This window comes from Capricornis sumatraensis, chromosome 8 (assembly GCF_032405125.1).
Source record: "Capricornis sumatraensis isolate serow.1 chromosome 8, serow.2, whole genome shotgun sequence".
Taxonomy (NCBI): domain Eukaryota; kingdom Metazoa; phylum Chordata; class Mammalia; order Artiodactyla; family Bovidae; genus Capricornis; species Capricornis sumatraensis.
This window is the reverse complement of record NC_091076.1, coordinates 68,562,811-68,590,409: the sequence shown is the minus strand read 5'-3', so window position 1 is coordinate 68,590,409 and position 27,599 is coordinate 68,562,811. Positions and strand designations below refer to the sequence as shown.

Genomic DNA, 27,599 nt, shown 5'->3' with positions numbered 1-27,599 from the left:
AAAAAACAAAAACACACAAAACATTATATGGATAAATGCCGGGGTCCAGCCCCGGTGGATCCAGGGAATTCGAAGGGTGGACGGCGTTGGCGTGGAAAGACTTGTTTATTTATTAATATAAGATTAGATTAAGAAACTATAGTGTAGTAAGAAGATTAAGTGGAGGAAGAGGGCTGAATAGCTTGGTTTACGCGGAAGACCAATAAAATTCCAGACAAGGAATTTGCACCATCTACGTTGGGCCACCGGCGCCCGCTTGAATATCTAAGGGTGCCTCGCCTTAAGCTCCCTTTCGTGCGGGTCTTAACAGCCAGGGCAAATAAGTAGACCTGGCAAGCCTCCGTGCCCCAGATGGAAATTCAGCCTGAAATTAAAGTAAAGAGCAGAGAGAGGGAAAGGGAGAGAAAATGAGAGAGAGAGAGACACGGGGGGAGCCAGATTCCCCAGAAACCAGGCCGAGAGACTAGTTCGAGAAACTGGTCCGAGAAGCTGGTCCCATCCTTTATTGTTCAGAAGGCCTTTTATACTTTTGATAAAACATGGAGATCAATGGGTAACACTAAATTATGTAGCGTTCGCAACCCAGACTCTGTATATCATTTTGTATACAAAAGGTCTCAGGTGATTTACATTATCTTCTGGCCAAGAGGCTTGTTAACACTTTTTGGCTCTCTTCCTTAATGAATGTTAATTTTGTTTCCCCTGAAGTGTTTTTCTTTAATCTGCATCTCCTTAAAGCGCTAAAGTTACATCTCTATAGAACAAAGGCGCAGTGGGTTATAACAAAGAAGGTACTTAACTCAAAGATCTAATGTTGCTAATACAAGGTCTACTACTTGTTTTTCTATATACCAACTAATCTAAAAATAAAGGATATGAAAATTCAGCAGCAAGCATTGACTCAACAAATGAAACTTTTAATCAGTCCTATTCTAAAGATTTTGACTCCTTGGAAGCTCCTACATTCCTATGATGTTTTAAGCTTCCTGTGCCTCCTGCGGTCAGGAGGCCTCAAACAATCACATGCGCAGCTGTACGAGTCCGGCAGGCAGGCTAGAAAGCCATCAGAGGGGTATTTGGATTGAAACACTCTTTCAAATGCAGAAGACTAAAGCCCTGAATTGACTTTTTCCAGAGAATGTCAGAAGAGTGGAAAAGCAGAGCACAAAAACCGGCAGATTTTTGTTGGGGTACATGCTTAGGAATTTCCAGAGGGCTCCCTGAAGTCTGAGCACGCCTTGCGTATGTCAGCTTCCTTCCTCATGACCTTGTCACGGGCGGGATTCCTCACACTGGCTCCCGGCAGATAAATATATATATTATATACACACATATATATATAGAGAGAGATGACTCTAAGGAACACAAGATACTTCAATTTTTTCCCTAACATCTCTAATACTGTTTCTCTAAAAAATAAAAACACGCTAATATTATCACTAATAGATGGAGGATAGTAATTATTCGTTTTAGTATTGCCTAATGAAGAATTTGGCTTGCCTTAATGCCTGGAAATAATCTTGAAACCACTGGAATGTTCCAAGTGACAGTAGTGTGTCTTTATTACTCATGGTGGGCATCTCAGATCCCCCACGCTAATGAGGTGCTCTAGGTGGGTCCCTAGATAGTTTGTGTGAACATGATGACTCAGGACGGGAACAAGTCACCCCAGAAAGATCAAACATATGATCACAGGGTTGAGGCTTTGAGCAAAGGGATGTCAGTCCAATCTCCCAGGTGTGTGTGTGTCCTTCTGGGATATGTGTGTGTGTATGTGTGTCCTTCTGGGGGGTGTGTGTGTGTGTGTGTGACCTTCTGGGGGATCCTCCCAAGTCAGGGATTGAACCTGCATCTCCTGCAATCAATAAAATCCCAATAAAAACTCTGGACACTAACGGCGGAGTGAGCATTCCTGCTTTGTAATACTCTGAATATTATTGCAAAAAGTCTTGCATCCCTGCGATGTACGCTTCAGTTGAGAACCCCCTCACATCTCGCCCTGTGCATCCCTCTCTCTGGCAGGCTCTGATGTGTATCCTCCTGCTATATTAACACTGTTATCATAAGTGAAGTGCTTTCTGAAGTTCTGTGAGTCATGCCAGCAAACTATAAAACCTGAGCGTGGTCATGGAAACCTTGGAATTTGTAGCCAGCTATGCAGTTAGAAGCGAGGATGGGCCCTGGGGACTCCTGAGCTTGCAAATGGTACCTTTTGGCGAACTGTGCTCTCACTTGAGTTTGGCCAGCTCATTTCAAATGAACATTTTTTCCTGTGATTAAACTTTTTAAATGAATAATTAACTCAAATTTTCTTGAAATAAAGTATGAGTTAAAACTCAAAGCAGGAAGTTGCTGCATAGCACAGGAAGCTCAACCTGGTGCTCTGTGAAGCCTAGAGGGGTGGGATGGGGAGGGAGCGGGAGGGAGGTTCAAGAGGGAGGCGACATAGGGACACTTATGGCTGACTCATGATGATGTATGACAGAAACCAACACAGCATTGAAAACCAATTATCCTCCAATTTAAAAAAAGAAGCTCAAAGCAGTGGGAAAAAACATCTTGGGAAGAAAGGGAAAAAAACTGTTAATTTGAATAAATCACAAAATTGTTCCTAGAAACATTCTGCATGAAAACAGCATTTGATAAACAACACAAGTCTGCCATTAAAAGCTTACAGAAATTTCTTTGAATATAAAATGAACCGTGAAAATAGCTAATTTTCCTGAAATCCAGAATTATTTTCATAGCTCACTAAGAAACAGAATGTAAATGTAACATCTTTGAATATTTTTTCGGGGTGTGGGGGGCATACCACACGGCTTGCAGGCTCTTACTTCCCCAGCCAGGGAATGAATCCGGATCCCCAGAACTGAAAGCACTGTGTTCTAACCACGGGACTTCCAGGGATTCCCAACATTTTTTAATTTTTAAGTTGCAAGACAAGTAATCAGGACATTATATCCTAAAAAACTATTTCAGTGGTTCTCTCACATAAACAAGCCTATTAAAAACACCTCTCCTATAAATCATCCAAATATTAAAAGTATATAAAAAAGAAAAATGCCATATAAAATAATTGATGGCAGGGTACAGTGACCTCAGAGATACAATCAACTTAAAAAAACCAACTTATGTACAAACTAGCAGGAAGGCATCCTGCATAGAATCATGTAGAAAGCTGCAGAGGATAATTTTCCTCAAAGATATAGTATTCTAGAAAGAACATGGTTCAGAACAAAAAGAAGCAAGGTTGACAGCAAAAAGAATGCTAAACCTATTACTCTGCACTTTGGCTAACTGGGATTTAAGTGGTAAAGCCTCAGAACCTCACACTTCCTTCTTCCCACAGTGAATACCTGGAGCAAAGATCCAAAAATTCAATTGTTCAGATAATATATCCAAATATATTATGAAAAGTATCCAACTTTATGATAAATATAAGAAAGAAAAGAAGAATATTATCATGGCCTACAGCTAAGGTTAAAACCTAACACTTAAGACTGACAAGGAGGCAGCAGCGTCGGTCAGGACCCTCACACGCTGCTGGGAAGACTGCAAGGACTTCCAGGAACACAGCCAGCTGGCCTGTGTGTCCCCAACGGGAATCTAGCCCAAGGAACAAATAAGCCATATGTTAACAAAGAGGGTCATGGCACAGCTTGACCTGTCAGGAAAAAAAAAAAAAGAAAAGGAATGTCTTATCAAGTCATGGGAGACAAAGATTTTTTTATATAGAAATATATTCCTTACTATACAAATCCTAAAATAGCTCTTATTCTCTCTTAAAATAAAACTGATTATCTTATTATTATTGTAAAAATTGAAAATCTTCCAACAAATAGAATCCTAGGATGGTGAATTCACTGGTGAATTCTACCAAACATTTAAGGAACAATACCAATTCTCACAGACAGTTCTGAGAAATAAAAGAGGAAGAATGATTTCCCATCTCACTCTGTGAGGCTGGCAATTACCCTGATACCAATCACATCATAAGAAAAAAGAGACAGATCTCTCTCTTGTGAAGGGACATAAAAATCCTCAGAAAATAAATAAAAGCTAAATTTACAGCAATATATACAAAAGAAGAACACACAGCCAAGCAGGGCTTCTCATGGGAATGTAAAGCTGGTCCAGTATTTAGAAATCTACTGCTGTCATTCTATCAACCGAAGACAAACCACACGATTACCTTAGTAGTTACATAAAAATAATACGACAAAATTAAACATCCATTTACAGATAAAGCTCTCAGCAAAGTAAGAATAGAAGGAAACTTCCTTAACCTGATAGAGGGTATCCACAAAAAACCTACAGCTGGCATCATACGAGCACCTCATTCCTAGATCTGGAATAAGACAAGGATGTCTACTTTCTACGCCGCTACTCAGAATTACACTCCCTAGCATGTGTAGTAAGACAAGGAAAAAAAAATGACAAAACACTGATGGGAGGCATTTTTTAAAAAATTAAATGAAGATGGGAATTCCCTGGTGGTCCAGTGGTTAGGACTCTGCCCTCTCACAGCTGCGGGACTTTGTTTGATCCCTGCTCGAGGAACCAAGATCCCACAGGCCGAGCAGTACTGTCAGAGGGGAAAAAAAAAAACCTGAGTTCTCTTCACTGGTGGCTGAGATGGTAAAAAAAAAAAAAAAAAAACAACTGCTTGCAATGCAGGAGAAGACCTGGGTTTGATCCCTAGGTCAGGAAGATCCCCTGGAGGAGGAAATGGCAACCCACTCTGGTATTCTTGACTGGAGAATTCCATGGACAGAGGAGCTCTCTTCAAAGGCTGCTTACAGACCACTGTCCACTGTCACCAAAAGACACAGCCACACTCTGACTCCCCTGCAGATTTGTTACACCTTTTCTCTCTGCTTCCTCAGGAACACTCAAGCACTGTTCTGTCCTGGCCTTGTTCATAGTCTTGTGGGGTCTTCTTTTGGGGCTGAATATCTGGAGATTTTGAGGTTGCCCAGCAAATTATCATGACTTCCTCCCTAGCTGTGTCTTTATGAAGCCTTTACAACTAATTTGGAATTTGAGTTCTCTGTATTACTTAGTTCTGTTGAAAAAGCACTTCTGGGTTCCCCCACCTCTTTCATTCCTCCAAAAAGTTTCCAGAAGTGGAAAAAACTGAGAACTAAGGTACTGCTATTTATCTACTGGTCCCAGAAGATCTCATCTCTCTTTTAAACCCACTCTGACCAAACTTCCTCCCCAACAACTCTCCTGAAACTATTCATGTCAGGGTCACCAAGCAACGTCCACGCTGCAAACCCAAAGGTCAATTCTCAGCCCTTTTCTTTTCTGTTGGGTCAGCAGCATTTGATCACTAGCCCCTCTTGGAAACTCTTTGCTTGGCTTCAAGGACACCACATGCTCTCACTTTTTCCATCTATCTCACTTGCTGCTCTTCCTCAGAATCTTTTCTTAGTTCGTTCTTTCTCCCAAAAGTTAAATGGTAGATTCTCCAGTGTCCTCTTCCTACACTCATTCCCTTGCTGATCTTATCAAGTCTCATGGCTCTAAATACTCATCTATATGTTAAAACCGTGCTTCCCTTGTAGCTCAGTTGGTAAAGAATCCCCCTGCAATGCAGAAGACCTGGGTTCAATTCCTGGGTCAGGAAGATCCCCTGAAGAAGGAAATGGCAACCCACTCCAGTACTCTTGCCTGGAAAATCCCATGGACAGAGGAGCCTGTCAGGCTACAGTCCATGGGGTTGCCAAGAGAAGGACATGACTAGGCGACTAAACCACCATGTTCAAACCTCTGAAGCTGGACTTCCCTGGCAGTCCAGTGGTTAAGACCCACACCTCCAATGCAGGGAGTACAGGTTCGATCCTTGGTCAGAGAACAAAGATCCCACATGCTGCGCAGTGCAGACAAAAAAAACTAAAAAAAAAACCAAAACTCTCACTAGTATCTTCAGCCTGGTCTCCACCACTTAACTCCACACTTGTATATCCACTGTCCACTCCACATCTTCACTTAAATGTCTTATAAGGAAATTAATTTGTGAAAAAACAAACTGATATTCACCCAGAAACAGGCTCCTCAAAAGGCCTCACCTACTTCAGTAAATGACAATTCTACCCTAAGTTACTTACTCTGGAAACCCCGAGGTTACACTTTTCTCATACCCCACAACCAACTTGTCAAGAAATTCTGTCAGTGCTTCCTTCAAAATAAACCTGGATTCTGACCATTTATCACTAACTTCTGGTCCAAGTCACCATGAGCTGTTACCAAGATTAACCCTGGAATGCTGAGTGCAGCTTTTCCCTCATTCCTGGTAACGTTTTTGCCCCTCCTCTCCAGCCTCCTAACCAGTCTCCAGGCCTTCACCACTTTCCAGACTTCTTTCCACCCAGCAGCCAAAACAACCTGTAAAACGTACGCCAGCTCACCTCATTCATCTGCTCAGTGTCCTCCAATGGCTTCCTGTCACATTCTAGGTCCAAGCGGAGAGGCCTACAGGGCTGGACTGCCAGGATCTGAATCTCAGGATAACTAGAAGAATCTGTACAGGGAACTCCCTGGGGGTCCAGTGGTTAGGACACCATGCTTCCACTGCAAGAGGCACAGGTTCCCTCCCTGGTTAAGATCCCACATGCCTCACGGTACAAATCCCCCCAAAAGAATCTGTACAACCTCAGGCAGGTGGTTTAATCTTCTTACACCTCAGTTTCCTCATCTATATAACATTTCTACCTCCTGAGCATGTAATGAGGATTTATAGACATTAACTCATTAAACACTTCAGAACTAAGAATATCCTACTTTTCTGGGGCTCTTTCTGACTATGTACCTGTCTCTATTAACCCCATTTACACTAATTACTTCCTGTTCTCCATATTTTTCCTCCTCCATATCTTTGGCTCTTGCTTTATTTCCCTACCTGAACTGTCCTTTCCAGCTCTGAGATAAAGCCTTCATCATCCCCTCATCTAGAAGTAAATTTCCCTTCCCCTATATCTCACAGCATTCAGGATTTTTTTTTTAAGGTTTGACTGTCTAATCATATTTTTTTAATGGTGCTACGGTGCTACTAGTTTCTTTATTTTTAGCCACGCTGAACGGCATGTGGGATCTTAGTTCCCTGACCAGGGATCAAACCATTGCAGATCATTCCTCTGCAATGGAAGCACTGGAAGTGCACAGTCTTAGCCACTGCACCACCAGGGAAGTTCCTCAGTATCTCTCTTATCCTAACTTATAAACTACTAGCCAAAGGTTCTTGTTTTTCCTTTTTTTTTTAAACTCTGCATTCCCAACCATACCAAATACTGTAAATACCATCAGAGTGGAATAAGAATTGAATGAAATGGTCAGCATTATTCAGAAAGACCTCAGGTGAGCAGGAGAACTGTCCTTACATTTTAGAAAAGCAGTTTCAGACAGAGAGACATGGATAGGAAAAAAGTACAAGAAATATTCCTCAGATTATCTGTAAGGAATAGTTATAACTCCTTGTGAACATCCCAAAGCAGATATGATTCTATGAGTTCGTGTCATCCTCTCTCTACAAACAAACTGAAACCTGCAGAATCCTTAGTCTACTTAGGAACCACCTGTCTTATCTCACCCAAGTCTATAATAAAAGGTCTGTGGGGAAAACTTCTGTCTGACAACATTCCCCACACCTGGGGAATAAGAGACAAGCTTCACCCTGAAAGAACTACACATCAAGCCTACACATCAAGGGGATCACGCAAACAAAACAGAAACCACCAGCAAAGCTGTATTCTCCTAGGACAGGGCACTATCTCAATAAAAGAAGAAACTGACAAGATTTCAAAGACCCTATACTTAAATTAACTTCCTAATCCTAGTAGAGATTATGCCCAGATGGGATGCTTCCAGATAAAATTATATTAGACTGAGATTTTTGGTTTTTTTTACGATATGAAGAGGTAGTAATTAATATTGAAGATACACTTGGTAATGACAGAGACCAAGCTTGTACAGGAAAATAAAGATCTCCTCCATCTTAAATTCATTCAGAAAAGGTAATGCTAATGTCCAACCAAAGGCAAGCATTAAACCAAATGCACATATTCCAAGAAACCCCTTTCTAACAGCTACCAACCATGGTATTTCTAACAGAAAGCCTCCAAATTCATTGATATTTCTTCCATCAAGAAGCAGGGTCTAGGGACTTCCCCTGGTGGTCCAGCAGTTAAGATTCTGCACTTCCACTCCAGGGGGTGAGTCTCAGTGCTGGTCAAGGAAGGTGCAATCAAAACAACAAAAAAAAGTGGATCTAAGGATCTCCCTGGCAGTCCAGTAGTTAAGACTGGGCAGTGGGCACAGGTTTGATCCCTGGTTGCAGAACTAAGATCCTGCATGTTTCAAGACACGGCAAAAAATATAAATAAATAAAGCAGGGTCTAAGCCTCCTCCCTGGGATCTGGACTCTGACCAGTTGAGCAACAAAACATGGTAGAAGTGACACTAGGTTAGTTTCCAGGCTCAGACCTTAAGAAACTGTCAGTTTCTATTTCCTATCTCTTGGGATGCTTATTCTTGGAACCCAGCCAGCAGGCTATGAGCAGGCACAGGCAGTCCACAGAGAGGCCCCAGGAACCAGAATCGATCTGCCAGCCATGTCAACAAGTCATCTTGGAAGCTGATCCACCACCCTTGGTCAAACCACCCCAGCTGACTCCACATAAGCAGAGATGAGCTGTCCTTGCCATACTCTGCGAACTGCAGTTTCCTGAGCTAAATAAGTGACTAGAGTTGTTTAAGTTTGGGGGTGGCTTGTTACACAACAATAAGTAACTGGAACATGACTCCCCCCCAACCCCCGCCCACTGATTGACGGTCGCCACTGACACAGTCTCAGGGCAAGGATATAACCAAGGGTTGTCAATCTCAGCACCAGCTACCAAATCCTGGCCCCACTGCCTAGGGGAGGACCTGTGAAAGTGCGAGTGGAACTTTACTTTTTGATGTTCTTGGAAGAAAAAAGTTAGCCAGCCGATTTACCACTCGATTTACCATGTCATGTTACTTGCGAAAGGCAGGGTAGCACAGTGGTTAAGAGCACCGACTGCGGTGAGCCGCTCAGGATTTAAATATTGATGAGTCAGTCTCTCTCTGCTCTCATTTCCTCATGGGTAAAGAGGAAGACAGTAACTTCCGAGGCTACCAGGATAAGGAAGGCTGTTAGAAAGGAAGATTTTTTTTTTTAATTTATTTATTTAATTGGAGGATAATTTCTCCACAGTATTGTGATAGTTTTAGCCATACATCAACATCAGCCACGTGTACAAGATGTGCCCTCATCATGAACCCCCTCCCACCTCCCTCCCCACCCCACCCCTCTGGGTTGTCCCAGAACACCAGCTTTGAGTGCCCTGCTTCTCGCACTGAACTTGCACCGGTCACCCTTTTTACATATGGTAATGTACATGTTTCAATGCTATTCTCTCAAATCATCCCACCCTTGCTTTCTCCCACATAGTCCAAAGTCTGTTCTTTACATCTGTCTCTCTTACGCCGCCTTGCATATAGGATCGTCATGACCGACTTTCTAAATCCCATATATTTTGTTTGTTTTGACAGCACAGCACGTGGGATCTTAGTTCGCCAATCAGGGACGTACTGGAGCCCCCTGCAGTGGAAGCATACAGTCTTAACCACTGGACTGCCAGGGAAGCCTCTGTTTTTATTTACTTTTCAGTAAATATATATGTATGAGAGAACCAAAATCAAGCTCTGTTATTCACATGGCAACGTCGTCAAGTGCTGCAGCAATACCCACATTCCAAGGTCAACTTTAGCCACACTTCCCTCCAAACTGAAAAAGCCCGGTATGGAGGAGAACATACAAGCTTACACCACCACCTCCTCTCCAAATACTATCCAGGCTCAGAAAGCTCATTATGGATGGACTCAGTAGTATCCAACTCTTTGTCACTCCATGGGCTGTGCCCTGCCAGGCTCTTCTTTCCATGGAATTTTCCAGGCAAGAAGATTTGTTGCTGTTTCCTCCTTCAGGGGATCTTCCCGACCCAGGGATCAAATTCCCATTCCCTAAATGGGCAGGTGGATTCATTTACCACTGAGTCACCTGGGATGCCCTCATTGTAGGTAACAACTGCAAAAAATAAAACTTAAAAAAATTAAGCGCTTTGCCAAACATTTACAGCAACAGCAGAAGACTACTCTCCCTCTGGGCTTCCTTGGCACTGGGCAAAGCAAGGCTATTTGCAACAATAGTGCATAAGCTGACTATGACAATGTTTACAGGAGAAATGAGGATTACCAAGTTCCTTTATTCACAGGTAACCAAGAATTATTAAGTAATTTTCTGAACTAAGACAAAAGTCTCACCATCAAAGAAAATTTTCTTCTTCCCGGATATGTTCTTATAAAAATGAGATTTCTCAATATCCCAGATTCTTTACTTAATATCAAACTACTAATGCATAGAATCCATTCTCAGGGCTCAAGTCTGAGTAACAGTGATATTCTGAAATATTTCTACACACTTTATAGATCAGCAAATATTTTATCAGACTAAGGGAAGCTAACGAAAGGGGGTGGTAGAGAAGAGACAGTAAACATTGGTTTAAAAAACAGTAAAATCAGGAAATTTTAGAAGCAAGGGAAGGCAGGAATATTCAAGACAGGAAGTCAGGGAGTGGCCGGGAAGGAGGGGACCCGGGCATCACCTGAGACTGGTCTGGAGAGACTGTTAAGAGCTGGTCAGTAACAGGTTTCTTTGACATCAGCAGCTCTAAGCATTTCAGAAACTTCAGCATAGACTGGGTTGAGCCACAGGACAGGGCCTGCAGAAGTATAATCACCCTTCTGACTATGAAGTCCTTAAAAAACTAGGTAAAGTTTACCTTTATTCAAGTAGGCCTATCTGCCTGCGCCCTCCCCCCAAACACAAGACGGTGCCCCCACACACAAACACACCATTCACATCTTCTGCCAATGACTGGCATTACTTTAAACAAGGAAAAAAAACATCTTCAATCCACTTTCAAAGGAAAAATGACAAAAATCCAAAGGTCTGACTAAGGTAACACTGAGCTTAACAGTCAGTTAATCACCTGCCAAGAGGGGCCCAGTCAAGCACCTTTGGAGGACGAGGGAGGAGCTAATGGGTTATTAAGGCCAACTAAGTGTCAGGCCACAGGCTGCAGAAAGTAGGTGGATGTAAATCAGTGTGTAATTTCTAATGTTGTAACCTAAAAACATTTATTGAATGACTTAAGAAATAAACCTAAGTGGGTCATCTACTGGCCAGGTTCCCCTGGGTTCACAGAGGAAGAAGTTACCGGTAGAAGAGCACCCGATCACCATCACCAAGGGAGAAAAGTCACAGAAGAGGGGAAAGGAAAAGAGCTAAGGATACGGAAAAACTGTACATTTCCACACTCTGGCATGAAAAAGACTAACAAGAAGCAATATCGCTGTTTGTTGTTTAGTTGCTAAGTCGTGTCCGACTCTTTGCAACCCCATGGACTGTAGCCTGCCAGGCTCCTCTACCATGGGATTTCCCAGGCAAGAACACTGGAGTGGGTAGCCATTTCCTTCTCCAGGGGATCTTCACAACCCAGGGATCAAATTCAAGTCAGGAGAATTATTTTCCTGCCACAGGGAAGCCCAAGAAGCAATAAAGACCAGTGTTAAAATCATGAGACCCAGACTGACTGGGTTCAAATCCCAGCTTTGCCACTTACTAGTTATAGGTAAGTGACTGGGCTTCCCTGTGCCTCAGTATCTTCATCCATAAAATGGGTAACTAAACCTATTTCACTGGGTTATGAGAATCAGTAAGTGAAGTGCTTAGAATAGCACCTGGCACATGGTAAATCCAACTTAAAGCTGCAATATTACACTGATTATTCTTCTTATTATGAGCTGAGAGATCTGGCCTGAATCTATTAACTCAGGAAGCCCTGTCATTATACAGAAGTCCCTTGTTCTCAGAAGACTCACTAATGGGAGTATCTCTATCAACAAGGGACATAAGCAGAGAAAAGATTTGTTAGTTCAGAAAACTGATTACCCGGGGAATAACTAATTGATGTTAGGTACTAGACTCCTTACTTCTCTGTCAGTATTTTCCTGGTTATTAAGTCATTCTTTCATTTAACGTAGGGGGCAAGGGGAGGTGTCAGAAATGAGGCAAAGCATAAACGAGTGCATTCTGATCATGCTGACAGTTCAAATGACTTGGCTGGTGGAGAACATGGCAACATTAGCTTAGAGAAAACTTTCAGATACTCTCCATGCCTTATACAACAAGAGACTGAAAACAAGAGTAACCCGGAACAAGCATTCACAATAAAATCCCACGATTCTCATGACTTAAAACCTAGAGGAAAGCTTGCTATACTGAGGGGTGTATGGTGAACATCAGGTGAGCTTTACTTTCCTCAATCAAAACTGGGCTTTGTTCTCAGGAAAAGTTATTTAGAAACAAGACTACAGAGAATGTCTCTCAGAAAACATGAAAACAAGGAAAAGGGAATTTTTCTAAGACAGGGAGCAATGGGTGAAGAAATAGAAAATTAACTGGCAGCAGGAGAGGCTTGTTTTCCATTTTATTTTACAGAGACTAAACATATATACCATATGTATCTATATAATAGTATGTTTAGGCTGTCTTTGACACCTGCTCTTATGGATTCACAAAGGAAAAAAAAAATTGGGAACCTCTGAATTTTTAAGATGGACTTTTGAGAGACATTCTGTTTATCTCTATTTACCAGGAAGAAAGAAGACCCAAACACAGTGAATATGCACTATGTTATCAAGCAAAGGAAGGCATTTTACATTATCTCACTTCATGCTCATAATAACTCTACGACTACATATGAGAAAAGCGAAGCAAAGAGAAATAAGGAAATTGCTCCAAGGTAATACTGCCTAGAAATGACGGAATAAACTCAGGACTCTTTAGATCAGAAGCTCCTGGATGCTCTGCGTACTTCCCTCTACTGCCCAAGGCCTGAGATCTTTTAATATCCACTTGCCTGAATGTTAACGTCTGCCCACAGAAGTAAGTGGGGGCGCTGGAGTAGAGAACACCGGACGACTCAGCATCGTTCCGAAGCGCTATGTTTCTCCGACTGCTCAGGCTGTACCCCTCAAAGCCAGCTGTCCACTCTTTTTAAAAAGCAAAAGATATGGAAAATTGTTACAATCACTTGGGGAAAATCTTCAACACAGATATATTAAATAAAACTTGGAAGATGCTAGCTACTCTTAGGAGTCATGGGCAAGTTCAATAAAAGGAAAAATTCAGTGATAGGGTGTCATGGTTAATCCTACATATCATAAAGAAGATTTTAGTCTCTTCTTGCACATTTGTGGCAAGGAAGATCAAACAAGCATTATCCCCTACTCAATAAAATCATGTTTGAGCTTATTCCAACCTGACTAAGAGGTAATTAACAAATGAGTCTAAATATTTTTAAAAAGTAATACAAGAGAGATCAATTTCAAATCATAAGACTTTTTTTTTTAAAGCCCCTACCAAGATATACATTGAAGGTTTGCGTTAAATATTGCAGTCTTCTAAGGCAATATTTAAAAATCTTTGGTTTTAGGGACGTTTCTAATCCTATCTGGCACTATTTGGGGAACCTTGTGTGCATGAATGTTCAGTCGTGTCTGACTCTTTGCAACCCCGTGAACTGTAGCCCACTGGGCTCCTCTGTCCATGGGATTCTCCAGGCAAGAATACTGTAGTGGGTTGCCATCTCCTCCTATAGGGGATCTTCCCAGCTCAGGAATTGAACCCACGTCTCCTGTATCGGCAAGCAGGTTCTTTACCACTTGAACCACCTGTTTAGCCTGTTTGGGGATGTTTGAGAGAAGAATGAATGAAAATTTACCAAATTCACATGAAAGAATTTGAGCAGGAAGTAAAAGACATGTCTCATGTCATTCTCCATCAATTCAAGGTCTATCCTTAGGAAAAAGGGTTGTCAGTGGGCTGCCTTTTAGCAAAGAATACAAGTCTTCATACATAGGAAAGTTTCAGGAGTAAGCGGGGAACAGCATACCATGCGGCACCAGCGTGGAATGACCGATCTGGGGGACGCTCCATGGACTCCACTCCTGTCGGCCGTCTCCTCGGGCGCAGACTCTGAACTGATAATCAACGTTGGGGTCTATGTGCAATACAATGAATTCCGTTTCAGAGCCTACGTATACATCCTCAAAATGATTGGAAGTACACTTACGGAACTGGAGCCTGTAATCTTGGGCGGTAAAGTCGTCATCCACCTGGGGAGAAAGGCTTTATGTTAGGTAGAAGTCAGAGAACAACTTCTCTCAGCATCACAACCTAACTCTGAATGGGGGCCTTTGGGGCTGAGCAAACAGGCCCACATGCTGAATATGGGCTGGTCTCAGGAAGCTCAGAGAAAATATGACATCATCATTTCCCTTCTTTTCCTTACTGAACATGTGTTTTTATTTTTTGCTGCACTGTCTTCATTGCAGCACTTGGATTTAGTTGCCCCTAGACGTGGGATCTTAGTTCCCCGATCAAGGATTGAATCTGCATCCCCTACACTGGCAGGCAGATTCTTAACCACTGGACTGCCAGAAGTCCCTGAACCATGTGCTTTATAACCCCGGTCTGATATGAACAGATCTGCTTCCTTTGAAGTAACGACGTGTTTCCTACACAATAAAGCCCAAGATAAGACAGTCAAAATTCAAAGATAAGCATCCCGCAACTACATTATTCATATAACTAAGAGAGAGGTAATATCTGAAATATATAAAGGACTTTGTAAAATTAATAGAAGACAAAGCAGCCAGCAAGGGAAATGCACAGAAGACATGAGTAAGTGTTTTACAGAATAAGAAATATAAGCAGCTGGAAACATATAAAGATATTCAGCCTAACTTGTAGTATGGAAAATGCAATCAAAACCCACAATGAGGTACTATACTGGCAAAGATATAAAGTCTGACAATGCCAAGTACTGGTGAAGATGCAGAGTAAGAGGAATGCGTACATTCCTGGTAGAAGGACACTCGGGGACAATCACTTTGGGAAGAGTTTGGTTATCTCCTGGTAGAGTATAGATCCAATATGCTACCTCATAGTTTTATAACTATATATACTTTAGAAAATTTTAAATGTGTATGCAAGAAAGCATGAATAATAATACTTATAGCAAAAGAACTGACAGGCAAAAAAAATAGAAATAGAATAAGAGTCTTTGTTTTGAACCAACAAAAGTATCTCTACTTCTTTCTTCTGTACAAAGGCTTCATTTTTTAAACTTCATTAAAAACAATGAAAAAAATAAAAAATTAATCAAAGACAGGAAAAAAAATGTTATAACAAAAGTAAAAATCCCATTTAAGAAAAGAGTTTCCAGAAGCTGACCACCCACCTCTGAATGATGTATTTGTCAACAGCCAAGATATTATGACTCACTTGGACATGGTTTTTATCTAAAATATGGTAATTCACATGCATAATAGGACTTACCACGTTTAATATGACTTAATACACAAAATTCTTGGTAATGCTGAGAGTGTGGGGGAAAAGAACATACTTTTGAGCTTTTATTTCAGAGGTACTAGTTCAATGTTTAACAGAAAAATATCCAACACCCAGCATTCACTAACACCTTCTGAACTTTTCTAATAAACAGAAATGGGAGCAATTCTCAACTCACCAAGTTATGTTTGGGAAATGTGTGATGGGAAACATTTTGATACAGAGATTTGAAAAAGTACCTTCAAAACTGTTTATCTCAAAGCAACAGCTAGTTCAAGTTCCCTATGATCTTAATTGTAAAGCAAAAGGCATTTTTCTTCATGCAGAGAAGAAAACAGTCAAAGGTAACTAATAAAAAAAATTGTAAAGGCCCCCAAAACTCAAATTCATAACGTTGAAGCCACTTCTACAGTTCTGAATTACATACCTTACACCACCGTACGATGATGCCTCCAGGTTTCTCTATCAGTTCTTCTATCTGTACCGGTGGGCGAGATGCTACTGTTCCATGTTTAAAAATATGGTCTTTCACTATGTTAAGAATTGAGTCATCCAATTGAGCAGATAAGCAAGGCACGTCGACCAGTAAAGGCACTTCTGGTAGGCTGAGGACAGAAAGCTCATGTTTATGAGACTTTTAACCAAGAGTTAAAAATACAAGGGAGTATAGCTTTTAAAAACTGCATATCACTATGTTATATTGGGCTTCCCTAGAAGCTTAATCGGTAAAGAATCCGCCTGCAATGTGGGAGACCTGGGTTCGATCCCTGGGTTGGGAAGATCCCCTGGAGGAGGACATGGCAACCCACTCCAGTATCCTTGCTTGGAGAATCCCCATGGACAGAGGAGCGAGCCTGGTGGGCTACAGCCCGTGGGGTTGCCAAGAGTCAGACATGACTGAGCAACTAAGCACAGCACATGTTGTATACCCAAAGCGCATACAACACTGCAAATCAACTATACCTCAATTTTTTTTAAATTAACAAGGAATATTTTATTTTTCATTTCACTTCTTTATTTTTTGGCTGTAACGTGTGGCTCATGGGATTTTAGTTCCCTGACATGGGGTTGAATCCAGGCCCTCAGCAAACAGAGAGCGAAGTCCTAACCATTGCACAGCCAGGGGCGTCCTAACAAGGAACATTTTCAATCAGTCACATGCTGTAAGGATGCAGAAGCCGCTGGTAAATAATGCTAATGGCAGTGGGGGATGAAAAGGGATAGGATCGCAACTGGCAAGTTTAAGTCAAAAGATTTGGTTTACTGAGTTGTGACTCAATTTTCTTTGTTTTAATTGAAGTACAGTTGATTTACAGTATTGCATTAATTTCTGCTGTATGGCAAAGTGATTCACTTACACATATTAATGCATTCTTTTTTATATTGTCTTCCATTATGGTCCATCATTGGTTACTGAATACAATTCCCCGTGCTGTACAGGACTTCGTGGTCTGAGCTATGACTCAGTTTTAATGATATGTCCAGAATTTTTAAAATTTAATGATTCTCTTACACATTAGGATTGAAGAAAATCTGTAGTAGTTCTATTTCATAGATTACAATCTCGACTATTCCACACTAGTAATACTGGTAATGGGTAGTGAAACTTTGAAAAATATACTATCTCCTTGAATCATAATTTTTAACAAGGAAAAAGAGAAGGAGAGAGGGAGAGAGAGAGAGGAAAAAAAAGAAAGAAAAGCAGTTTAAGCCTAAGAGACACGCGCTCTCACCTGTCCAGCTGGATGTGCGAGGCTTTCTTGGTAAAGCTCCAGAGCTTTTCATTCTGTTCTCCTACACCTCCCCGAATGGCGAGCTCACCTACAATCGGGGATAAGAGAACCAGTACAGGAAAAACGGTCACCTGTGTTAGGTGGGTCTCCGCGTCTCTTGAAAACGATTCTTATGTAATGTCACAAATTCCCCAAAAGCAAGTGCAGAAACTATTTTAGAAGTGACTTTAAAGCGAAACACAAGAGGAATGGGGTACACGGTGACTGCATTCTGCCAGAGATAAAAGATTCTGCTCTACAAGTGGAAACCTGGTTTATCAACCAATTGTATGGCCAAGTCCCCAGGGACCCTGTCCTTCCGCAGCCCTGAAGAACACTACCAGTACTGTTTTCTGTCTCACTGTGCCCTGGAGTCACTCAAGCGTTTTGAGACCACATAACAATGACCCTACCCCTCACCAAAAGGAAAACAGAGGCATACAAACACTGCTTCAGAATCCTCAAAATTCCATAAGTAAGTTCTTTTTATCCCTTGGGAAGGGAAAGGAGAAAAAAGTTTGAAATTTAAAAATATTTCTGAAGTATAAAAAAAAAAAATTTAGCAGCAGATGCTGTAACAAACATGTATGTGCCTCAAAGGATTTATTTTCTAAAATAAAAACACTGGTTAGGCCTCATGCTGATGGGTACACACTCTTGACCCGTCCTGAACTGCTGCTGAGTTTGTTTCCAAATGCTGAGCCCCCAAGGGAAAGACATTCTGCAGTCCTGCTAAAAAGAATTTTCTCAAACGCACTGTTATGGTCAGTGGTAAATAAACATGTGTCCTTGAAGAGAAGATGGAAATGGAATCAGCATGTAAACATAACACTAGTACTATATTCTAAGTGAGACTAGAAAGGGGACTGACTTCCAGCTGAAGCGACAAACTTGGGAGCCATACACACTTGTTATTCTGTGCCACGCACAGCACTCAATGAAGAACGGACGGCATTCAGTCTCCTTCCCTGAGTCCTCTGTCCTTAACTGACCTCTAAATGTTGGCAGCTCTGAGTCCCACCTTCTGCAGCCTTCCCATCTCATATTGTACCCTCTCCCTTTTTTTTAACTGAAATGTAACTTTTACTTTAATGTTTTTAATGGAGAAAGAAAGATGGGTCTTTGAAAATGTCATAGTTCAGGTAAACCTAAATTCTAAGAATAGTAAGAGTGACCCTGAACCATCTGAAAGTCCAGAGATGGGGTGGAAGGTGGGAGGGAGGTTCAGGAGGGAGGAGACCTATATATACATACCAGCAATTATCCTCTAATAATAATTTTTAAAAAAGAAAGTACAGAGAAAGAGTGGAAATAGGAACATCTCAAGGAGTCATTTCAATCATATTGTGCTATCTCTTGATGACTTTACTTATTCCCATGGATTCAGATGTGTTGTACACACCACTCCCTGCCAAAGTCACCTCTCCAGGTAGGATCTCTCTCCTTAGCATCACACCCACACTTCCAGCTCCTGACATCTTCAGCACCTCAAGCTCAACATACCCGGAACCAACTGTCTAACCACTCACCCTCCCCCTTCATGTCCTGAGTCAGTCAATGGTACAATTCACCAGTCTTCTAAAACCACACTGGCCTGGGTCATCCCAAACCCTTCTCTTCCTCCTCCATCCTATAACTGGGCAATCACCAACACCAACAGGAAGAGCTCAGTAAAATCACCCATCATTCTACCTCCAAAAAATCTTAAAACCTGCTCTGCTTCACCTTCACCTGTCACTGCCTTAGTCATTTCCCATCTGGACTGCTGCCATGGAGTTCTCATTAGGCTCTTTTGAGTTCTTTAAAACCCCTAATACAGTTTCTGAACGGTGGGCAGTGTCTTTTTTTTTTTTAATGTAAATCTGACTGTGTAACTCTGTTGCCTAAAAGACTTCATTCAAGACCTCCCAGATATGCCATTCACTTTATTCTTGGCATGACTTCTGTTTCCAGTCTTGCTGTGAACTCCTTTTCCTCTTTTGCCTGCTTGATGAATTTCTTCAGCCTTTGTGGAAGTTCTCCTGTTGGAAGCCACCGCACCCTCTTCCAGAGCTAAGCATTTTTCTTTTTGTGCTCCCATGAGGTCTTAGATCTCTCTCACCATGTGTGCCTCTCTCACTGGCCTGTGAACCCCAAAGGGCAGAACTAGTGCCTTTTTATTTAATGTACCTGACAAAGACCTACAGGAGGGAAGGAAGGAAGGTAGACAGACATGGAGGCAGGAAGTTAGCAACGGAAGAACCGGGCTCGCTTTAACCAAAGTAACTGACTACATTCAGGAATATAACCATTACAATCGCAGGAGTAAACACCAATCCTACTCCTTAACCCTCTAAAAATAACAATGGAATTAAATCCTATAAACCATCAACACTCTGAAAACTATGTGAACAGATTCAAAATGAGCGCAAAATTGCTGTGTTAACCATGAATGGGAGACTGTTATCACAGAACCATAAGAAAGATCATTTACTCTGTGTTCTGTAAATTACTATAATTAGTACATGAATTGCAACTTACCCTAGGATACCTCACTGTACCCCTGTTATCCTATTATCAACAACTTTCCCAAGGTACGAACAGTCTAAGCACCCAGAGACGGCAGGAAGCCTGCTGGTGCCCTGGGAAACCAGCACAACGTCGGCCTGAATGGGCCACATTTAACAGGCTCCCTGGACTCCCACCTTCTTGGGCTAAGTCCTCTGCGGTGTTAACTCCGTGTTCTATCAGCTTCTGGCAGTCATCTAGTGGTTTGATGGTCTCCTGCTCAATGGTGTCCACTTCTTGCAAGAGGGTCACCAATCGCTCATCCAGGAGCTTTGCAAGCGTTCCCTTTAAATCATTAAAATGCTGTTTGAGGACATCTCTTGTCTGGGATGCACTCTCCTTGATCTGAAATGAAATAACATAAAAACTCAGAATCTATAGGAAAGGCTGATCCGCAGGCATCACCCAGAATAATCTCAAGGCACTACCCCAACATCACCTTCCAGTCATTGGTAAACCAAATGTGATTCATCTGTGCAGACTTGCGTAGTGTTTGCCTTCAGATGAGACAGAACAGCCTCAAACCCTGGTCCCATCAGTCACAGACTGTGTCAATAGGATTAAGTTATTAATGATTAAACACGCCATGCCTCAATGCCCTTATTCATCAAATGAGGATAATTATGCTCGCCTGATGGAGCTGCTTGTGGATTAAATAGTCTATGTCCTGCACTTGGTAAAATAATCGGCACATTGTTGCTTTCAATAAATAAACATTAGCAATAATATTATCTGCACAAAGCAGTTTTTGGAAATAGTAATGTTTCAGTGCCAAAGAAAAAAATTAGATTAGGAAGAGATTAAAATTCACTTCACTGGAACTTCCCAGACAGTCCAGTGGTTAAGACTCCATGCTTCCACTGCAGGGGGCATGGGTCTGATCCCTGGTCAGGGAACTAAGATCCCACATGCCATGAGGCCCACCCTTCCCCCTGCAAAAAAATCATTTCACTGAAAAGTAGAAAAGAAATGATAGCTTAAAAAAGCACAACAACAACAAAAAATCAATGTGGACAAAATGCCCTCATGATAGTAAAAATAAAAAAAACTAAGAATTTATTTACAATCCAAAAGGTTCACAGGAAGCAGAAGATGTTCAAAGCACACCTCTGGGACAATGACATCATCCTCTTTGAGTCATGGTCCCTTGTGAATTTCAATGAGAGGTTTATAGACCTTCCCAGAAAAAATGAATAATCCCTACCAAAAAGAAACTGATTCAATATCAGAGATTACAAAGTCCCTCAGATCCCAACCATGGCTTGCCCAGAGCAGTAATTCTGAAACTTGGTTTGCGGAAGAATCACGTATCAGACAACCTGTTATAGTTTAGATGGCAAGGCTCCACCCCAGAACTAGCTTGGAGAAGGGGTCAGGGGAACGTACAGGCAGAGTCCTCCTTTTTCACAAGCACATCTGTGACTATGCAGCCCATGCTTTCAGACACACTACCCTTGGTCCACAGAGCCCAGATTAAGAATGATTGTTCTAAGAGATATGACAGAAAAATCCTTACATCTCACAGATATTCTGAAAACAAGTCAGCTGCCTGTACAGACACCAGATTTTCTTTTTAAGCATACAGATAACACACAATTTACCTTTTCTCACTTAACAGGAAAATTCTAACTACAGTCAGCTGCATTAAACCAAACTCACACTTTGTTGTTGTTCAGCCACTAAGTCGTGTCCAACTCTTTGCAACCCCATGACCTGCAACATGCTGGCTCTCCTGTCCTCACTATCTCCTAGAGTTTGCTCAAATTCCTGTCCTTTGAGTTAGTGATGCTATCTAACCATCTTCATAACCAAGTTCATACTGTACTTTCCAAATATTATCATATTAATTTCCTAAGACATATTATGTTTATTACCCTAACCCTTTCCTAACTTGATCTTAGGAAGAGCATTTGAAGGCTACAAGAAATCCACCAAGAAAAGAATGTATCAAAATATGGATAAAGCCCAATATTTCAACAGGTAACAGAGAAATTTTGAAAACTTTCTATTTATTCTCTAACACTAAAATTGAAAACCAGAATACAAAATTGTTGCCCAGGGGTTTCCCTGGTGGCTCAGGGGTAAAGAATCCGCCTACCAATGCAGGAGACACAGGTTCAATCCCTGATTAGGGGAGATCCCACATGTCGCAGAGCAACGAAGCCTGTTCGCCACAACTACTGAGGCTGTGCTCTAGAGCCTGGGAGCCACTGAAGCCCGTGGGCCCTAGAACCTGTGCTCAGCAACGAGAGAAACTACTGCATGGAGATGCCCACTACTGCAACTACAGAGTAGCCCCACTCCCCAAAACTAGAGAAAAGCGCCCATAGCAATGGAGACCCAGCACAGCCCCAAAAATAAATAAATAAAACCATTAAGAACAAAGAAGTTACCCAGAAATGTTCACGAGCATGTGAAAACAAAAAATGCCCACATCTAAGGGCTACAAAGAAATACAGGTGAAAAAATAGTCTCATTGGCTGGGGAGATTGTAGAAACGATTTCTTCTCCTTTTAACATTAATGTAAGTTACAATGGTGCTTGCGCAGTAAGTGAAAGAATTTCTTAAATCATAAAGAACAAAGAAATTCTAACTTAAGTTTAATTGCTATTAATCTCTGTAAAGTTACTAGAGAACTTCTAAATCCAAGTTGAAGTTTAAAAAAACGAGAGGGTTATATTAAAAATGTCCTTGCTTTAGCACATCACCCAACTGTGGGATCAGGTACCTGAGAATCAGGCCCTAACATACATAAAAACTAGCAACCAAGTGTTGTTCAATACAATTAAGTTAATCGTGTATGTGTTTGTGTGTAAGTGTTAGTCACTCAGTAGTGTCCGACTCTTTGTGACCCCATGGACTGTAGCCTGCCAGGCTCCTCTGCCCATGGGATTTCCCAGGCAAGAATACTGGAGAGTGGGTAGCCATTACCGTCTCCAGGGGATCTTCCTGACCCCAGGGATTGAACCCAGGTCTTCTGCACTGCAGGCAGACGCTTAAACCTCTGAGCCACCAGAGAAGCCCATGTATGTGTTAAGACCTTTCAAAAAGAACCAGGGAAAGAATGCCTTAGGATTTTGATACATCTCACCTGGAATATGGTTAGAAACGGAAAATCTCAGGTCCTACCCAGAATTATTGGATCAGAACCTGCAATGGTAACAAGGTGATTCACACAGACCTCACAGATACCAGGATATATGAAGACGACAAACTGAAGCTCTGAAATACAGTTCGAACACCCCCCCACACACACCAGCAAGAGGAAATTCTGCAGTCGAGCGCTGTACCAACAAGGTCCTGTATCTCTCCCTAACGGATACCACATACACAGGAAGTGCACTGGTTAGGTAAAGTCAATTTCCTCTTTAGAAAGAATTCAAAAGCTCCTGCTGCTGCTGCAGAGCCCCACTACGTTTTGCTTTGTTTCAGAACCTCAGAAAAAAAGGAAGTGTGTAAACACAGAGCAGTGAGAGGGCCAGTGAAGGGAGAATCCATTTCCAAACTCACCTCCTGTCATTTCATTATAAATGTGACTCCTTTTTGTTCATAAATTCTGGACCACCACTGTTTCAAACTTGACACGTCCTTGGCACCAGTTTCTTCTCCCAGAAATAGCTCTTAATTCAAAGCTACAGTCACCTTTAATCGAATCATGTAACTAATCAAGGTCATTCCTTGGGCTTTTATACAACTAATTTTAAAATGTGGACTTCACTGCTGAGTGAATTTCTTGGTATTTGATGTGGCACCATGGCCCAGTGGGCTCACTGTTAGCTCGTTCACTCAACCCAACAACTGTGAGAGGTGGGTCTGTGTTGTCTACATTGAAGAAAAAGCTCAAAGCAGCCAAAAAACTTCCCCACAGCCTCCTGGTGCCAGAAATAGCATGACTCAAAGGTTCACAGTCTGTCCAGTGCACCAAGCTGCTTAGTGCGTACAGACCCCATTTTGTTTGTTTTTAAATTATTTTTTCATTTTTGGCCATGTGGCATGTGGGACCTTACTTCCCCAACCAGGGATCAAACACACACGCTATGCATTCGAAGTGCACAGTCTTAACCACTGGACTGCCAGGGAAGTCCCCCAGAACCCATTTTAAAGCATTCTGGTAAACCTGTAAAGTTACGTGATTGGTTCAAGACATTTCCTGCTTCAGTGTGTATTTCTTGTCCTTGCATAGAGAAAGGTGCGGTAGACAACCACTCAGGGCAAAACAACTATTACAGTTTGTAACAAAGTAAATTTAAGAAGGATACAAATGATATACAACTCAAGGTCTCAGAAAGGAAATGCAATATACATTATTTATATTGATTAACAATATTCAGAACCAATTTTCTACTAAAACTTCTAGTATAACAGACCATTAAAACTTACAAACTTTCCACTGCAGTTGATTCTAATTCCAAAGCAACTTTTAAACAGAAGTTCTCAAAAAGTCAATAAGCGTATATAACAGTACAAAGCCATACAAAAGCCTAGTAAAAGATACTTCACAGCCCTCCAAGACAATAGTGACTGATATTGATTTTCCTCTAGAGTTTAGCTACTAAAATATCAAAAAGCCTGTGTAGAATCTGATTTAAGACATCTCTGATCTTCAGTGGCAATATATAGTAGCTCTGTCTATAACATAATATGCTTGTGTTTCAGGAAATGAAGTAACTGGAATCTCCTCTAAACCATGGATTTTCATGACTACAGAAGAAAAGAATTTTTATCCTCCAACTATAATCTAAGAATTTATGCTTCCGATTGTTTTGCTTATAGGAAACAAATTATTAGAGGCTGGCTTTAAATACCATTAGCTAACAAGAACATATACATCAAAAATAAAAGACAAAGATACAAAGTAATCAACTGAAATTGAAGAAGCTAACCAAAATCTTCCTTCTCGGTTCACAGGAAATGTACTGCATTAGCTATTTGTCTTCACACTGACATCAAGACATAAGTCATTAATAATAATAGTAATAATAATGGCAATAATAACAACATAGCAGCCGCTCCCACTTACCCAACACCTGTGTACCAGGTACTTACAGCCCTGTTCTCACTTAAATTCTACCTCAACCCTATGAAGAAATCATCTGTGGGTGAGTGACCTATAGGAGTCAGAGAGGTGAACTTGCCCACATCACAAAGCCAGTCAAGTGGCACAAAATCTGAACTGTCTGCTTCATGTATGGACTCATAAGCACTGCTACATTTCCTTCTTGTCGCTCTTACATTAGGCTTTCTTTAAAAATGCTTACTAAACTTTTAACAGGAAAACTTTACTAAATGATTTGGCAGTCTGTTACATTAACGGCCCCAGGGAACCACAAACTATGCCTTGTGGCACTCAGATCCTTGTAGAGACCCCTCCGTGAGAATACAGGCTGGGCGGTGACTAGCAATGCAGTCAGCCGTGCATCCTTACAGAGCGGAGCTGAACGGTGCTGGCTCCAGGCCGCAGCCTTAAGACGACCTGGCAAATTCTGCTTCTGCACTTTGAGGGGTCCTGCCATTTATGAAGCATGGCTATCCTTCTTGAGAGACCAAGTTGAGGGGGGGAGGAAAGTGGGAGGGGTGGGAGGAAGAAAGAGGGCCTGGTAGCCAGGCCCAGCCACGCCAGCATTCCAGCTGAGCCCTGCTACCACTTTAGGCTCCAAACAGGTAAGTAAATATTCCATCTTGAACATTCCGGCCTCAGCTGCCATCTGACTGCAATTACAGAAGAGCTGCCAGCAAAATCAGGAGAACTGCCCAGCTGGGCCCCACTCGGCCCCCAGAACACTAAGCAAGTGACTGCCTTTTAAGGCACTATGCTCTGACATAGTTTATTATGTAGCAACAGATAACCAAATCATGACAAAACAAATGTTTAATTCGTGATTATCTGCATTAGTGAACAGGGTGCATATAATCAAAGCCACGAACAATCTAAAAAGAATGTCTGCAAAAGTACACCCAGAACATTCGTAAAAGCACTCATTCAATATTTATTGAGCTTTAGTATGTGCCAGGAACTGAGGTTATAAAGATGAATAAAGCATGATCCTGACCTCAGAAAACTGTGTCATTCTAGGAAAGGAGAAAGTTGCATGCTCGCGTAACTATAGTAAAAAGTATTAAGTTCTTATGTAAGTGGGACAGCCACAAACTGCCATCAGAGCTCAAAAAGCCCTTTCTGCTGGAAGAGAAAGGAGACATTTCAAGAATTAGTTGCCAGTGGAGAAGTAGGGGAGGTCACCCTGAATAATAATATAATGGTATTAGTTCCACAGGTAACATTTATTAAGCAGTTCGTAAGTCCCAGGCATTGTGCTAAACATTTGAAATACATTTCTCCCTTTAATTCCCACAGTGGCCAAATAAAGTAGGTCCTATCCTTATCCTCATTGCACAGATAGGAAAGTGAGGCGTTGGGAAAGTTAAGTGTCTCAAGGTCTTATGACTAGCGGGGGCAAATGCAAATAAAGAAAAATAACTACAAATATAAATGATTCATGGATATCCCTCAATAAGGAAAGCACGGGGCTTCGCAGGTAATCCAGTGGCTAAGACTGCGTGCTCTCAACGCAGGGGCCCGGGGTTTGAACCCTGGTCAGGAAACTAGATCCCGCAGGCTGCAATGAAAAGATCAAAGATCCCACATGGCACAATGAAGACCCGGTGCAGTCAAATGAATAAATAAATATTAATAAATATTCTTAAAATAATAATAAAAGCCTGTCCTGGGAATTCCCTGGGAGTCCAGTAGTTTGGACTTGGTGCTCTCACTGCCAGGGCCCAGGTTCGATATCAGGTCAGTGAACTCAGATCCCAGTGGACTCCCCCCATCCAAAAGACACTTCAAAGCCTGTCCTACATTTGTTTGGCTTTTGAGATCACAAATTAGTCATATAATTTACCAGGTTTCTAGTAATAAGAACAGTTCTTCTCTATCAAAGTTAAATTTACATCATACTCTATCTTTAAATAAACCCTAGACAGAAATAAACTGGGCCCTTCTGTGACACTCACTTTTTAATTAAGCTCCCTGAGTTTAACATTATTAATTCCAAATGCTTTTATGAACTCTCATTTCCTACTATATTTCAAGTGAGTTTGGACTCAACAAGAAGTTTTCAAAATGCTGTGTTTAAAGACAATTTGTGAAGACTTGTTTGAGAAAAGATGACTAAAAAGCCAATGTAAATATGTGGTCTTTTGCACACAAATATATGTGCAGCTTTTTTCCCCTTGGTGGTTGATTATTCAGTTTTGCTTCTGTTTTGTATTTTGACATATCTGAGTCAATACTTTTCAGCCTATTACCAACAAATGCTCTATAAGTACCTCGGTAATTTTAATTCACCTCTGGATTAAAAATTAGACTGTACGTGGGAAATCTGCCATAATAAATGCTTATGATATAACACTAGCCAAACGAAAAAAGCAGATATAAAGTTGCGAAACTACTATACAGTAGTTTTTCAATTTGACAAAATAATATGTCTAGAAGGATACACCAAAATGTTAACAGTGGTTGTCTGTAAATAGAATTATGAGTTATTTTCAAATTATTTCATTTCTTCTTAGGTTTCTCCAGCTTGGGATTTAACCTTTTCTTAGGACACTATAATGGATTTCCCAGGTGGCTCAGTGGTAAAGAATCCGCCTGCCAAAGCAGGAGACATGGGTTCGATTCCAGGGTCAGGAAGATCCCCTGGAGAAGGAAATGGCAACCCACTCCAGTATTCTTGCCTGGAAAATTCCAAGGACAGAGGAGCCTGGTGGGCTACAGTCC

At 41.4% G+C, this 27,599-nt stretch overlaps 1 protein-coding gene and 1 non-coding gene across 2 annotated transcripts in view; both read right to left on the bottom strand.

Annotated features, from left to right (window-relative positions):
• Window positions 1-27,599, bottom strand: part of CRLF3 (cytokine receptor like factor 3) — a 42,425-nt gene that overhangs the window by 7,460 nt on the left and 7,366 nt on the right. Inside the window, exons 2-6 of the mRNA XM_068976866.1 lie at window positions 19,959-20,166; window positions 17,236-17,323; window positions 15,930-16,107; window positions 14,043-14,265; window positions 13,008-13,140 (exon numbers count right to left, since the gene is read on the bottom strand). Of these exons, the coding sequence (XP_068832967.1) occupies window positions 13,008-13,140; window positions 14,043-14,265; window positions 15,930-16,107; window positions 17,236-17,323; window positions 19,959-20,166 (830 nt within the window). The remainder of the gene's footprint in view (window positions 1-13,007; window positions 13,141-14,042; window positions 14,266-15,929; window positions 16,108-17,235; window positions 17,324-19,958; window positions 20,167-27,599) is intronic.
• On the bottom strand, window positions 8,813-8,943 carry LOC138084897 (small nucleolar RNA SNORA30/SNORA37 family). The gene has a single exon (XR_011145298.1). It is a non-coding gene; the product is annotated as a small nucleolar RNA SNORA30/SNORA37 family (small nucleolar RNA).